We start from the raw sequence: 14,962 nt of genomic DNA on the forward strand, positions 1-14,962 counted from the left end.
AAATGAGACAGTACAAGTAAAGCCCAGGGCATGGCACTCAGCAGGCACTCCATATACGCCCATGCCTGCCCTCCAAGGCTGTGACCAGCGTCCCTCAGACCCCAAGCTGGTCGGACACTCCAAAACCCACTGAAGGGGAAGAAAAGGCAGACATCGCTTTACTACAAATAAAGAGATCGAACCATCAGATGTTCGTGAGGATCTTTCTCCAGTTTATTGCCAAGGCCCAGCCCAGGCCTGCCTGCTCACTCCTTGTCAAAGGAGGTGGCCAGGGGCGGTAGAGGGCCCGGCCCACCGGCTCCAGTCAGGAGCTCCTCCAGCGCGCAGCTGGGTGGCGCTGTGCGGGTGGCTGGCAGCAGATCCTGCCCTGGTCAGTTCAGCTTCAAGTCCAGCACCAGGGCATTCTGGAAGGAAGCAAAGGGCCAGGTGGGGACGAGGGACCATCGCACAGGATGGCTCAGGCTGGTGGCCGGGAAATGGAAGCCAGGGTGCTGTGTAGGAGCACAGGATAGACCTGCCCGTGTCCCTTCGTATCTCTAAGTGTCCCGTTCTCTCAACGGTCAAGTGGGGACAGCATCCTTACCTCCCAGAGTGGAGACATCAAATGAGAAAAATGTACATTTAATGCTCCCAGCACGATACTTGGCATGCAATGTAAAGCTAATATTAAGCACTTACTGTATGCCTTTAGGTGAATTATCTCAATAGCTCTCTGAGGTAGATACACTCATATTACCACCCCTATTTCAAGCAACAGAAAAAGGTGAAGTAATTTGCCCGAGGAGCCAGAGAAGGAAAGCAGCAGGATTCAGGTTTCCTCCTGGGGAGCCCCTGGACAAGGGGGGCCTAAGTTCTGAGGGGAGGGTCTTGCTCAAGGGAGTGGCAGGATTGTACTGATGGCTGCTGCCCTCCTCAAGGCTCCTCCCTCCAGGCTGAGAGAGGAAGGCTTTTGCTCATCACTCATTGGCCAAAAGTACTAACGGACACAGCTTTCCTTAGCTCCTTTCCTCACCTCTACTATGTCCAGCTCTGCCAGGTTGTAATCCATGTCCAGAAAGTCCGGAAGTGGGAACCCGACTTGGAGCACATCTGAGAAACACGGTAAGAGTCATGTTAGCTGACTGCTCTGCGGCTGATCGAGTACTCCTTAAAGCCACTCCTTGGCCACCTGGAGCAGAGTGGTGGGAAACAGCACAGTGACCGATTCACGACGTCGGCCAGCCAGCACGGGCAGAGAGAACATAAGCCTGATCGCCACGTATTCACATCCCAGGTCTGGGTCGAGATCTGACTCATGGTGTGGGGTCAAGAGCCAAGGGTCCCAAACTGTGGGAGGGGACTTTGTCCCCAGGCGGGTGAGATTAAGACTACATTAGCTTCAAAGTCCCAGCAATGACTGTCCACTCCCTCTTCGCCTCCCTTATCTGGGATCAGTGAAGGGGCTTTGAGACCACCCAGCTGGCATCCTGTCCTGCTTATGGGGCTTCTGGACACCAGCAAAATCAAAGTTCATGGGAGCCCTCACCATTGACGACTGGGACATACGCTTCCTGGAGATAATCAGTAATGAAGCCAGTCAACTTCTTCTCCTGGGGGTAAGAGAGAAAGAATACCCACATCCCATCATTCGATTCAACTCAAGTCAACAGATTTTTGCAGCCCTCACTTGAACTGGATCTGGGGACCACAGGAATGAATATTAGAGAAATAAAATTGTCTACTTAGCATCAAACGGGGCTGGACCCTGTTTGACTGTAGGCAGAGGCCCTACACCTCCACTTAGTCCCTGTTGAGCAACATATGGGCCTGGGGTCATGGTGCAGGCACGGAGGAATTCAGGATACAGTGGGTGACCTGTGGGCCCCATTTTTCTCCTACAGAAAACGCAGCAGTTTTGGTCAGTTATTCATTCACTATCTCTCTGTACCTCCGTTTCCCCATCTGTGAAAGGGGAATGTAATAGGACCTACGCACAGGGATTCGGTGAGTTTGGGTAAAGCACAGAGCACAGAGTAAGCGCTCTGGAAGTGCTATTGTTGTTATTATTAGTATTGGTGCCTGCTGGTCAGGTTCTGTCCTAGGCCCTGAGGCTCCCCAGACTAATAAAAATGACAGCCGGGCCAATAAAGGCAGCCCAGGCTGCTGCTATGCACGACAGTGTTATTAGAATCAATCCAGAGAGATGTCCAGATTCTATCCAGAAAAGGAGGTGGACTCAGAGAGGCTAAGTGACTTTCCCAAGGTCGCACAGCACATCAGCTGCCCCAGGCCCCACAGTGAGCTGCTCTATTCCCTCTGCCTCCATTTCAGGGGCCATCCCTGCAGTGCCAAGGGAGAATAGGCACAGTCTTACCCTCAAACCAGACCAGAAAGAAGCACTTGAGATACTTACGTTGAAAGCACCAATTGATGAGGACTCCAGAGACAGGCTCAGTAATCTGCATGGGATTGTGGGGGAGACAAGGAATGGGCAGGGCCATCAGAGCCACCGTCCGTGGCCATGGATAAAGAGGATCTCAAACACCTACAAACCCTTTCTGATGCAGAAGTCCCCATACAGCCTTCAGACCAGGTGCTCATAAGTCCCAGCTTGGATGCTACCTATGATGGGACACTCATCACCTTTCATTACAACCCATTTTGTTTCCTTCAGCTCAAACCACTCCCGCTTCCCATGGTCCTGACTCTTCCCTCCGGGACCCCCAGCCAATTCTACGATTTTGCCCAAGGCCAGGTATCCAGAGGTTTGTTGCCCAAAAAGTCGGCCCCATATCCTCGTAGGACACAACTAGGACCCTTCAGGTGACCCCCCTCCCCTTCAGAGCCTCCAGTAAGCACTAATACATCATGGCCCCAGAACAGGCCATGTGGTGATCCTCTGGCCGCTTTATCTTCCCAAGCTCTAGTCCCTATTCAGTAGCAGACCTCCCATTTTCCACTCTCATTCCAAGGTATACAGAGTCCCAGGGTGAGCACATGACCCAAACCTGGCCAATCAGGAAGTTCCATCTCTGACACTGGCGACTAGTGTCCGATTGGTCATATGATCCATGCTAAACCAAGGAGAAGCAGCCTCGGTAACTGAGCCCTATTGGACAAGAGGCGTCTCTTGGCGTCGGGGTCAGTTTGTCACCACCTGGGGACAGGCTGCCTGAGAATTGAGCCAACAAAGTGGACAGCGAAGATCAAGAGAGGAGGGAGATCTTGAGGACTTTGGGCACCTAAGATCCAGCCATGTTTGAAATTAAGATCTACCCCTAGAGTTTTCAATTATGTGAACTCAAAGATTCCCTTTTGGGCTCACTGAAGCTGGAATTGTCTCTGGCACTGAAAGAATCCTGGCCTAATACAAGTCAGATCAAGATTAAGACAAATATAAAAAGTAAGGAGGAAAAGCACGATGTTGAGGTAGGATAATGAGTGTAATACGTGGAGCCGGTGCCTCACATATAGACAGAGCTCTGTAAATGTTAGCTGTTATTAGTCGAAGACAGGCTTCCAGGAGGAGGTGGCATTTGAGGTGGGTCCTGAGTGGCAGGTGGCATTTGGATGACACGGGCAAAAGCTTATTAATGGAAAAGGGGACATGGACCCATGATCAGACTCACCGTGCAAGAGCCTAGTGGAAGAGTAGGAGGAGTGGTGGGAGAATTCGAGAAAGATCTTGAGTGCCAGGCTAAGATTTGAGAAAAGATCATGAAGGTAATGGGGAGCTATTGAGAATTCTAGAAAAGGGATAGTGACCAGAACAGCCTGGCAGTGTGGGCCATGCTGGATGGATCAGAGGGGGACCCTGGAGCAGAAAACCAAGTGCTATTGGTAATGCCCATGCAGGAGACAGGGACACCAGCATGGGCAGCAGACTCCTACCTGTCCAGAGAGGTGACCATCTGCAGCCGGTTCTCATGAACTGAGTACTGGATTTTCAGGTTGAAGTGCTAGCAGGTGGCAGATGGGGACAAAAGCAGGGAGAAGGCAGTGGGTGCCCCATAAGGGCTGGGAAAACCAGGGGCTCCACCACCTTCTCAGCACCATGCCATGGCAAAACAGGGGTCTTCCTCTCTCCGCATTCCACCTTCAGGAGCTGAATCTAGTAGTCTCCCCATGCCCAAGCATGGGGAGTTCCTCAGCATCTCTGTTCCTCAGCATCTCTGTACCTGCTCCAGGACTGGGCACTCAAAAATATCTGGCATATTTGTAGGTCTTTGCACATACCACGTTATTGCTCCAGCCTTTGCACATCCTGTGATCTCTACCTGGAGTGTCCTCTATCCCCAGCATCAACCCTTTCCCTAGCCAGCTCCTGCTCAACCTTCAAAACATAGCTCAGGCATCACCTCCTCTGGGAAGTCCTCTGCGATTTCCTCAACTAGATTTGAGATCTTTCAAGGCTCCCATATACCCCCGGGGTGAGCCCATCTCAGCTTTTGTTTATGTTAACAAATGTTGGGGGAAAGAAAGGAGGTAGAGAAGGGGGGCAGAAGAAAGAGAGGAAGGAAGAGAGAGAAGGGAAGGACTCCTCAGTGTGTTGATCTTTCTAGCCATTCAAAGGTTCAGTGGCAGAGCCAAAGATCAGACATCAGGTAACAGCTCCCAGGAGGTTAGGATCACATAATTGGGATCAATTAAGGATTTTTCAATCCATTACTTGGCTGTCAACTAAAATCCTACACTCCAGCCTTGAATATCCATAGGCTTCAATGGGAAACAGATTCTACTCACACTTTCCAGGAGGAAGAGGGATGCAGGAGCCTTGCCCCGCCGCCGAGCAGCAAACATCTCCAGGGTACCATGGAGGTGCAGCAGGCTGTTGCCTGTCTTCATGGTGACCTTGGGGGGCTTGTTTATCCTGATCTGGGTCACCAAGGGCTTCGGCTTGGGATAGGCCTTAGCTACCTGCAGAAACCAGGACACTCCTTTCAGGGCCCACCCTCAGATGGTGGCTTCAGCTGATACCAGGAGTCCATCATGAAATAGGTGATTACTACCTTGGACACAGGAAACATGACATGCAAGGGCTGGGATGTGTCTATCAGGAAATAAAGGAAACAAAACAACCAGTCTGGCTCTTTTTTATTGGACATAGACCCAAAGAGTACTTTATGGAGAAGTCAGGATGATTCCACATCAGACAAGGGAAATGTGACCTTGAAAAGCTGCTTCCCAAATCCCTTGTCCCTTCAACTGGAGAACAGGGCAGGGGAGACGTGGTGATATAGGCAGTCAGGGCACTCACTTTAGGGATGAAGCCAGCTAGTGTCTTCGTGGTTTGTGGGGGCAACTGACCAATCTACAAAATGAAAGCAAGGTGAGGACTACTGAAGCCCTCCCCCACCCTTCCCAACAGACAGCTCCTCTGACTCTATAAGGTAAGACCTCTGAGGTTCCCTCCAGCATAATATTATCATTCTGTGATTAAGTGGTTACGGAGCTCCTGGGTAGCCCAGACTGTGGCTTACATGACCCAATGTCCATGGCTCATAGCATAAGGTCAGATGCTGAGAAAATGTTGGGTAAAAAAGTGGCAGACAGATGGGAGAATGGATGAATGTGGTGGATGAGAGGAGGGTGGGTGGATGGATTTGTGGGTGGATAGATGAGTGGGGAAATAGATCAACAAATGAGTGCTGAATGGATGCGTGGATAGATGGACGAGCACTTATGTAGGAGAACGAGTAATAGATGGGCAGGTGGATGGAGTGGGTGGAGGGATGAAAGGAATGATAGATGGAAGGACGGGTGGGTAAGGAGAGTGGATAAGGAATGGATTGATAGGTGGGAGGATGGATGAGAGGGTACAAGGATGGATGATGGGTGCATGGATGGGAGGATGAATGGATGGATCAGTGGTGATGAATGGAAGGATGGATGAATTGACAGATGAGCAGGAGAATGGATAATGGAGAGTTGGGTGGTGAAGGACAGATGTATAGCCTCACTTAGTCAGTAGTATCAGGCTCTGTTCTAGGTGTGGATGATATGAAGGGTGGATGTATGGTAGCTGGAAGGATAGAGCCTAGGGCCTGAATACATGATAGCAGGATGGATGGATGGGTGGCTGATGACTGGATAATAAAAGGTGGATGGATGGCCAGTGTGTGAGAGTTGTACGTTGATGGATGAATACCTGGTTGCAGGGACAGTTGGATGGATGGGTGAGTAGATGGCGGTTACATGGACAGAGAGATGTGGGTGCTGGGGCAAACTGATGATAGAAACCCAAATCAGTCCCGGCATCTCCAGCCTTGGTACAGCCCACAGCCCCAGGATAATTCTCAGAACAGACCCACCAAGAGGGGACTGTCATTCCAGGGCAGCTCACCTTCGTCTCATGGACATTCACATCGAAAGACTTCTGCAGAAGGGCCAGCTCTGTGGTGAGGAAGGTGGCCGAGAGCAGCAGCTGTGAGGAGCCTTCAACATAGCCCTCAGGGAACTCGAAGGCCTCCCCAGCGTCAGCGGGCTGGATGGTGTTGGCCTCTAGCTGCTGCACCGTAGGCTGTGGGACAGGCAGGGAGGGAGATGCTCAGCCTTGGCCATGAAGGCTGTGGCTGGGGACAAGACTCTGTCCTCCAAACTGAGTGGCGCTCAAACTAGCCCCCAAGTCAGCAAGTCACTAGATGGTAGAGCCAAGAGCAGGCTATCCTCCCAGCGTACAGATGGGTAAACTGAGGCCCACGAGTATAAGGGTATCAGTCACTAAGCCACAGGTTATGCTCATGGGATTGCTTAAGTAACCCCAGTTAATCTGACCGAGAGTTGGAGCCCTCATCGATGTAGACATGCTTTCTGTTTATTCTCAGAAGGAGGTAAACGGCAAACAATGCGGGGCCTGGAAGAACCATGCTGGAGGAAGTCTTCACAGGGAGATGGTGTTGTAGGATTTTGCTTCCCATTCCTGGAAGACGCATCTCACCTAGTCACCTGGAGTTCTGGAGACCTGGCTGAGGACCCAACTCTGCCACAACTCACAGTGAGACCCTAGCCAAGTCCTGCGTCCCCCCAGGCCCTGGGGTTCCCATTGGTACAACTGGGTGAGTCACTCATTGGGAGAAGCAGCCAGTCCCGGAGAAGGTGTGAGTGTGGGGTCAGCAGTCCTGGAAGTCAGCTCAGGACTCAGGGTTCACATTGAGAGCAGAAAGAGAAAGAAAGCTTTGGTGTCAGGGAACATTCTCATGGTGGGCTTGGTCTGCCAGGGCCTGAGGGGCCCTCCTACCCTCCGCACCCCAGTCCAGCCACCTCCCTGGCAGAAGCAGGCTGGTGAGAACCCTAGTCCCCTGGTGGCCCCATGGCACTTACGCTGAAGTCCACTTGGATGTAGCTGGCCGTGGTGGTCGGTATGGACGTCAGGACATATTTGACCGTGCCCATCTGACCCACGGGCATGGGGGCTGTGCAAGAGGAAGTTCTACTCAGAGGGGCACCGACTGGGGGCACATCATAGACGCTGACAGCAGCCAGCTGCTACCTGACCTGGCCGGGGTGCCAGGAGCCCTGGCCTTCTGTGTGACCCCAGGCAAATTACTTAACATCTCTGGGCCTCAGTAATTTCCTCTGTAGCATGGAGGCAACGGTGGCTGGCCTGGAAATCCCACTCCCTCACATCACTCTGCAGAGACAGAACTCGAGAGTTTCCTGAGGGGTGTTGCGGCTCAGTTCCCACAATAGACTGGCTCGCTCAGGATTCTTGGCTCTGTTTTACAGATGTGTAGACTGAGGCTCAGAGGAATAAAGTGTCCCAGGCCACACTGCTGAGCACATGAGCCACTTTTCTTCATTCCCAGCCATTGGGTTTTCCTCTCGCCCCCCTAGGGCACCCTGTGAACCCTGAGATAACAGAGGCAGTAGACCCCCTTGGCAAAGGAAAGAGTCAGGTGTCATCACTATCGGGTTACTATTCAGGGTACAAGTCTTGTGGATGAGCCCACCGTGGCCGTTGTCCTTGGAGTCCGGGGGGTCATGGACACAACACTGGATGGAGGGCTAAGGCAAAAACCTCAGGGTCCCTCAGGGCCTCAGGCTTCCCATCTGGATGGTCGGGGGATGGACAGACACTGAGACCTTAGACCTCCTCAGTCCAAGGCTGGGCATGGAGCAGGCCCTTGAATGGGGAATGGAGGCTTCCAAATCCAGCCATCCTGATGTCCCCATGTGGCAGCGAGGCGTGGCTAGGGCCACTCACCGTTCAGGTTGGCCCACTTCCTGTTCACGTACACCAGGACCGCGTCGATGGCTGGACACATCTGGAAGCAGAGAAGGTGCTGGGCTGAGGGGGCCCCTGCATGGAGGGCCTCCCTCCTCACAGCCAAATGGTACTCCATGGGGAGACCCAAGAGCCCTGGAGGGACAGGGACTGGAGAGGAAACCGAGGCCACAAGTCACACAGAAAGTCAGTGGCAGAGGCTGGGCTAGAATCCAGAGCTCCTGACCGTGGCCTGCAACATCAGCGAGGACACGTTCCCCAGCAAACGGGAATCGTGCCTCCTTCCGTGCTCAGGGCAGACATCGCTAGATGAGCAAGGTGCTTTCTCCCCCTGAGCCAGCCACAGCCTCAGTCCTCCTCAGCTACGGGTCAGTCGGTCAGGGCCACAGCAGAGAAAACGCGCTTGCCAGCCCTGGTCTGACACCGCCACGGACGCGGCCAAGGCCTGGTCTGGGCACTCACCAGGCTCGGGAGCACTTTGTGAAGGGTGCTGTCCAGGAACTTGTTGACAACCTTAGGCAGCATGCTGCACACAGAGGAGGGCGACAGGGCACAGACGGCAGGCAGTGAGGCACCGGACACTCAGGGACACGACTAAGGAAGTGGCTCAGGAAGGGATGCCGGAGGGGGGGGCGATGTGGACCCCACCCACCTCCCCAGCCACAGAGCCCCTCACTTGCTAGGCAGGTTGGTCTTCACGCTGACCAGGATGATCTCACAGCCCTCGCTCTTAAACATGGGGAGGCCCGTTTCCTCGTCCTGCAGAAGCCGGTTGGTGGCTGTGATGTTCAGAACCACGATGATCTCCATGTTCCCACCCATGAAGCTGGAGGGAGGGCAAGCAGGTGTCATGGACATCTTTGCCACTGTGGCCACCATCCCTGTCTCCTCTTTGCTGTCAGTCTCAGAAGCTCTGGGAGGGGGAAAGGGTGAGGCCCCACCCACAGCACAGAAAAGAGGATGGGACCTGCCCAAGGTCACAAAACCAGTCTTTTCTGTTCCCTCTTGCTTTGGGGAACTCCTACACATCCTTTAAAACCCTACTCAGCTATCATGATCCACCTGAAGCCTTTTCTGATCGCCCTCACGCTGCTCGTGCGTCCTCTGTCCCAGGCTAATCACTCCGTCTGCGAGCGTCTGTGCTCAGGTCTGGTTCCCACCGAATGCAGGAACCAAATATGCACATCTCAGAACACAGCACCCAGGTGGCTCCCAGCAGGTACTCAATAAATGTACACGGACGCGTAAGACAAGGTCATCCTCCTCTCCCCCTCCCCTCCTTGGCCATACTCACCTCTTGCCAGTGATGGTCATGCCGGTGGACACACACTGGAAGATGCCCACCCCAGGGTTGAAGTTCAGTGTGATGACAGGGAGCTTCACATCCTTCACTTTCAGGCTGGGAGGCGACAGACATCCACAGCAATGAGAACCGGACCGTTGAGACCCAGGCCCTTAGTCCATTCGTTCCTCCACCGCCTTGCTGGGAACTCTCGGGTAAATCCCCCATCCCGCATCACAGGGATAAGCCCGCCTCGTGCGGCCATTGTGAAACGCAAAGGCTGGACACGAACCAGTTTGTACACAGAAGTACTTGTCATGTGTGAGTCGAGACTCTTGGCTATGTGACCTTGGGCTGCACCCTTCCCCTTTGTGGGCCTCAGGTTCCCCATTGGCAAAATGGGGAGGTTTGCTTAGGAAAGGGTTTGTTAAGGGTGCCCCTGTTGACATTTTGGGCAGAATAATTCTTTGTTGTGGGGGGGCTGTCCTGTGTCTTGTAGGGTGCTCAGCCCCACCCTGGCCTCTACCCACTAGAGCCACGAGATGCGTCTCTGCCAACCCCCTCCAGCAAGCTGTGATAAACAAAAATGCTTCCAGACGTTGCCAAATGTCCCTTGGGGCAAAATCAGCCCTGGTTGAGACCCACCAGTGGAGATCCTGGATAATGAGGATGTGGCATGTCTAACCTCCCACCCCCATTCCTGGGCTCTCCGCAGACGTGGCTAATTGATCACAGTCCATTTCCTGCTCATGCAGAGTGCTCAGAGTCCACCCCCACCCCCACATCATTCCGGGCAGCCCCTGCCGACCAATCCCATGGGGCACTTGCAATGGAACCCATTTGCCGCATCATGAGACGGTGGCAGGTACCTTTCTGCCTCTGTTTTTGAGAACTTCTCATGTGCATTCAGGGAGCCCCTGCTGCGTGCAGGAGCTGGAGTTTGACTTCTCAACCTCACTTCCTCCTCCCAACGACCCTGCTCACCAGAGGCAGGAATTGTCTCCAGTGGATGCGTGAGGCCCAGGCGGGAGCAGGGACCGACCCGATGTCACACAGCAAGCCAACAGCAAAGCAAGGAAGAGACCCCAGGTCCTGCCCCAGGCCCTGCCCCAACTCTCCCTCTTGCCCTCTCAGGCCCTGACCACACATTCCCCCACCGCCCTCTGCCCTCCCGCCCCCAAAGCCCCTCCCCTGCTCACTTGGTGATGCCCTTGATGGGTTTCACCCCCGGCTGCTTCTTGCCCGCCTCAGCTGCCATCTTTTCCAAGATGTGGCTCTCATCCATGGCGCTCTGCACCTCTGGAAGGGGGGGTGTCCAGAGAGCTACTTAGCTGGGCTTCCCACTGCTTTCCTGCCTGGGGCCAACCTTTCAGGCATCCCAGGCACAGGCCACTCACAAGTGGCACCACTCTGTGCCCACAGTCCCTGTGCCCCACCCTGGGCTGGGTGATCCAGAGACCCAGAAAGGAGTCACGCCCAGTCCCTGCCTTCCTTCAGCCTCACGGGGGAGACAGTCACCAGCAATGACAGTAATGGGTGACAAGAGCCATAATACGCAGACAGCTGGAGGAACTGCAGGAGGGGTTTGGTCCAGGAAGAGAAGAGCTAGGGAAGACTTCCAGGAGGAGGTGCCCCATCAGTTGGTCCTTGAAGGAGGGATAGGAGTTTTCACCAGGAAGCAAAGAAGTAAAGAAGGCTAGTCCATGAAAAATGCAAAAATGGAGAAGCAGGAAGAAGGTGGCATGGAGAGTCGAGAGGGAGAAATTCAGCATGGCTGGAGGGTGGGGCAGGATATGACTGGGATGGAGCAGTCTGCAGGGAGCATATCATGGGGGTCCAAGCCCCAAGCTAGAGTGCTGACTTTATCTGCGGCCCAGCCACTCTCAAAACTGCGTGACTAGGGAGCATCTGAGAGCTTGTTAAAAACATGCAGATGCTGCTGGTTCCCTGGGCCTGGAGTCCCCACCCCCCGAATGGCACCAGGCCAGAAACACCTGCGCAACGGTCATAGGCTGATTCCCAGAGAGGGGACAAACACTGAGCCGGAGGAACTGTCATCAGCCCTTTGCACCAACATGTGACTGCATTTCCCCTAAAGTCGTGGAGTGAGGAGGTGCAAATAACTTTTACTAAAGGCCCTCCAGGAGGTTGTAATCTCACATTTCACTTGATCTGCCCAGGTAAGGACTGGTCACCCTATTTCACGTTTCTTTACATCTTATATTTACAGATGAGCAGACCGTAACACAGAGCAGTAGCACCTTGCCTGAGGTCACACGGCAAATGGTTGGCAGAGCTGGGACTTGGCTCCCGTCTGTCTTCCCACAACCCACTTATGGCCCCCAGGCCTGCTATCAGGGCCAGGAGAGGCTCCGGGGAAACGGTTTCCAGCTCTGCCTCCAGCTTGTCAAGGGACCTTGGACAAGTCACCCCATTTTCTCTGGGCCCCAGTCTCCTCCTCTGTAAAGTGGAGGAGTCCTATCATTGCTGCTAACTTTGAGGGTCATGGGATGCTCAAGGCCATGCAAACAGGAGCCGTCACCACGTACCACCTGCCCCCGGCCCCACGCCCGGGCCCGCCAGCTCACCGCGGTTCATGATGTCCATGCCCAGCCGCAGCAGTGCCCCGGGGTCAGCTCGGGTGTGGGTCAGCAGGCCGCAGAGTGCCAGCAACAGGATCCGCAGCATGGCTCCACCTGCGCCAGGGAATTGGGTGCAGCTCCCCTCGACCCTGGTTCCCCTGGGGACCTCCCATGCTCCAGAAGAGGACAGGCCCCCTGGATGGTCTTGGGGGTCCAGGAGCCTTTGGACTCCAGCCAACTCAGCAAACCTCATTACTGACTTCAAGAGGGGTCGAAGAGGGTCCAGATTAAACACAGGGTCTCGGGGGCACCCCAGGAAGGGCACTTTCCTTTTCTAAGCCTCAGTTTCCCCATCTGGGCATGATGCGTTCTCACCAGCCTGCATTATGGCATTGGTGGAAGGTTCAGCTGCTGTTTTCATAAGTTCAAGGGCAGCTCAGTGCCAGGCAATGCTGGGACCGCAGAGGGGACTGGAAACTCCCACTGCAGTATGGGAATGGGGGAACCCTTTGCTCCCCCCACCCTCTAGCATCCCCCACTTCCTCCAGCTTGGTCTCACTTCCAGAAATCTCAACTCGCAGCTCCTTAAGGCCCCTTGAGATAGTACCACACCAGAAGGGAAACAGAAGAACACACCCAAGGTCTGCTAGGCAGTGAGTAGAGAACTGGATAAGGACTTCCCCCAGCCCTTCAAGGTTTCCAGAAAAGCCTCACCCCAACCCTGGACCCCCAGAAAGCCTTCCCTCCTACTTACTGAGACCTGAAATTCTCCCAAGCAGAAGCCAAGTGTTTATTTCAGGTTTGAGCTATGGCTGAAAAGAATTAAGGAGGGACCACAGGGCCTGGCAGGTATCACCCAGAGAGGGGGAGTTCCGGCTGGACTCCTGCAGGTATCACCCAGAGAGGGGGAGTTCCGGCTGGACTCCTGCAGGTATCACCCAGAGAGGGGGAGTTCCGGCTGGACTCCTGCAGGTATCACCCAGAGAGGGGGAGTTCCGGCTGGACTCCTGCAGGTATCACCCAGAGGGGGGGAGTTCCAGCTGGACTCCTGCAGGTATCACCCAGAGGGGGGGAGTTCCGGCTGGACTCCTGCAGGTATCACCCAGAGAGGGGGAGTTCCGGCTGGACTCCTGCAGGTATCACCCAGAGAGGGGGAGTTCCAGCTGGACTCCTGCTAACAGCAGTCTTGGCCACTGGGGGCTCCACGGACCCACAAACAGAGATGGGTGCCCACCGGGCCGCCTCCCCGGCCAGAGCCCATACCTGCATTCATTCATTCACCTTACATTTATTGAGTGCCTACTATGTGCCAGGCAGACGGGGCCACAAGGTACACATGGCAGAGATAGTCCTGCTTCTCCTGAATCTTAAAGAGAAGCAATAGAGTGGGATAGAGTGTGTGTGTGTGTGTGTGTGTGTGTGTGTGTGTGTGTGTGTGTGTGCGTGTGCGCCTGCGTGCTCACCCAGGGCATGAGGGCTAGGGTGGTCGGGGAAGGACCCTCTGAGAAGGAGATATTTAGGCTGAGACCTGAAGAATAAAAGCAGCCAGCTTTTAAAAAGCCAGGGAGACCACTCAGGCCTAAAATCAATATTTGCTAAATGAAAGTGTGATCTCTTTCTCTCTCATTCAATATTTAAAGATCTATCTGGGCTTAAACATACTCAGTCTTAGTGTTTCCTCAACCTCGTGAACACACACACTCGAGTACCTCGAGCATGTGCGGGCACATGCCCGTCCAATGCCAAGCCTCCTGGAAAATCCCGTGAAGTTCAGTGTCAGGGTGACAGAGCTGGAAGGGGCTTGGTGAAGGTCTCCTCCAGCCCTAGCCCCATCTCCCAGCCCTAAGACAGCACCACCTCAGTCTCTCCATTCCCAGGCCAGAACTACTGCCAGGTATTAAGGCTACTCTGGTTGGGGGCGCCTGGGTGGCTCAGTCAGTTAAGCGTCTGCCTTTGGCTCAGGTCGGGATCCCAGGGTCTTGGGATCGAGTTTCGCATCAAGTCCCGCATCGGGCTCCCTGCTCAGTGGGGCATCCGCTTCTCCCTCTCCCTCTGTCTCTCCCCTCCACTTGTGCTCTCTCTCGTGCACCCTCTCTCTCAAATAAATAAATAAAATCTTTTTTTAAAAAAAGGCTACTCAGGGGGCAGGATTTTTTGCCCTCTTAATATATAATAAGCAGCTTGGGGTAACAGGTCATGTGAGTATTTCTGGGACAGTCAATGCCAGGGTCTTGTTTCTGGCTTTGCTTGTCCTTTGCCTAAGATGTTCCTCTGTCTTAGAATGCCCTCCCCCCCCCACCCATCCACAGCCTTCTCATCCCTCAAGTCCTAATTTCAGCCTTTGCCTCCTCCACCAGGAAGCCTCCCTTCAATCCCCAACCACCCCCAGTCTCAAAGATCACAGCTTGAACTTGACTGTATTCTTACTCCATCCCACCCAAGATGAGTGTCTCCTACTGTCTGCACCTGCGTGGAGGAAAGAAGTCCTTTCCTCCCTCTCTCGCCTGGCAAACGCCTAGATGCCCACTCCCTGCCCCGGTTGTCCCAGCTCAGCTCCGAGCTCCTGCAAAGCAAGATCTCCATGGTCTTCCCTCAGCCTCAGCTGGAGGTCCTGAGGCCCGTCAGACCTTCTGTCTCCTTCATCTTGCCTAAGTCTTGCAGCCTCTGAAGATTTCAATGTCCAGTAGCTTCCTGTCAGGTGGGGGGCACTTGGCAGGGGTCAGGACATAGATCCAAGCCCTGACCCTGCCACCCACTGGCTATGCGGTCTTAGGCTAAGTCCCTTCTCCTCTCTGGGCCTGTGTTCTCATCTGTAAAATGACAAGGCTGGAGAAGACACTGTCTGGGGGAAGTTCCATGGATGGGGCCTGTCCTTACCTTGCTGAGCCCGGGGAT

The 14,962-nt window shown here is 54.2% G+C and overlaps 1 protein-coding gene across 1 annotated transcript; it reads right to left on the reverse strand.

Moving 5' to 3' along the window:
• Positions 1–371: 371 nt before the first annotated feature.
• On the reverse strand, positions 372–12,221 carry BPIFB6 (BPI fold containing family B member 6). The gene is made up of 15 exons (XM_045810073.2): positions 12,074–12,221; positions 10,685–10,784; positions 9,498–9,602; positions 8,880–9,029; positions 8,666–8,729; positions 8,183–8,243; positions 7,300–7,391; positions 6,323–6,499; positions 5,237–5,290; positions 4,723–4,896; positions 3,871–3,938; positions 2,393–2,438; positions 1,526–1,589; positions 1,013–1,089; positions 372–404 (listed from the first exon to the last, which is right to left on the reverse strand). The coding sequence occupies exons 1-15, from the start codon at positions 12,171–12,173 to the stop codon at positions 372–374; spliced, it is 1,365 nt and encodes a 454-aa protein (XP_045666029.2). The 5' UTR covers positions 12,174–12,221.
• Between the last annotated feature and the right edge of the window lie 2,741 nt (positions 12,222–14,962).

This window comes from Ursus americanus, chromosome 22 (genome assembly GCF_024610735.1).
Source record: "Ursus americanus isolate L20-20 chromosome 22, mUrsAme1.1.p, whole genome shotgun sequence".
In the NCBI taxonomy this organism is placed as follows: Eukaryota; Metazoa; Chordata; class Mammalia; order Carnivora; family Ursidae; genus Ursus; species Ursus americanus.

Coding starts and splice junctions, on each gene's coding strand:
- BPIFB6 (XM_045810073.2), bottom strand. CDS start 12,173: ATGCTGCGGATCCTGTTGCTGGCACTCTGCGGCCTGCTGACCCACACC. Junction 9,030..9,497: donor ATGACCATCACTGGCAAGAG/GTGAGTATGGCC, acceptor CCCTCCCTCCAG/CTTCATGGGTGGGAACATGG. Junction 7,392..8,182: donor GAAGTGGGCCAACCTGAACG/GTGAGTGGCCCT, acceptor CCTCTTGCACAG/CCCCCATGCCCGTGGGTCAG.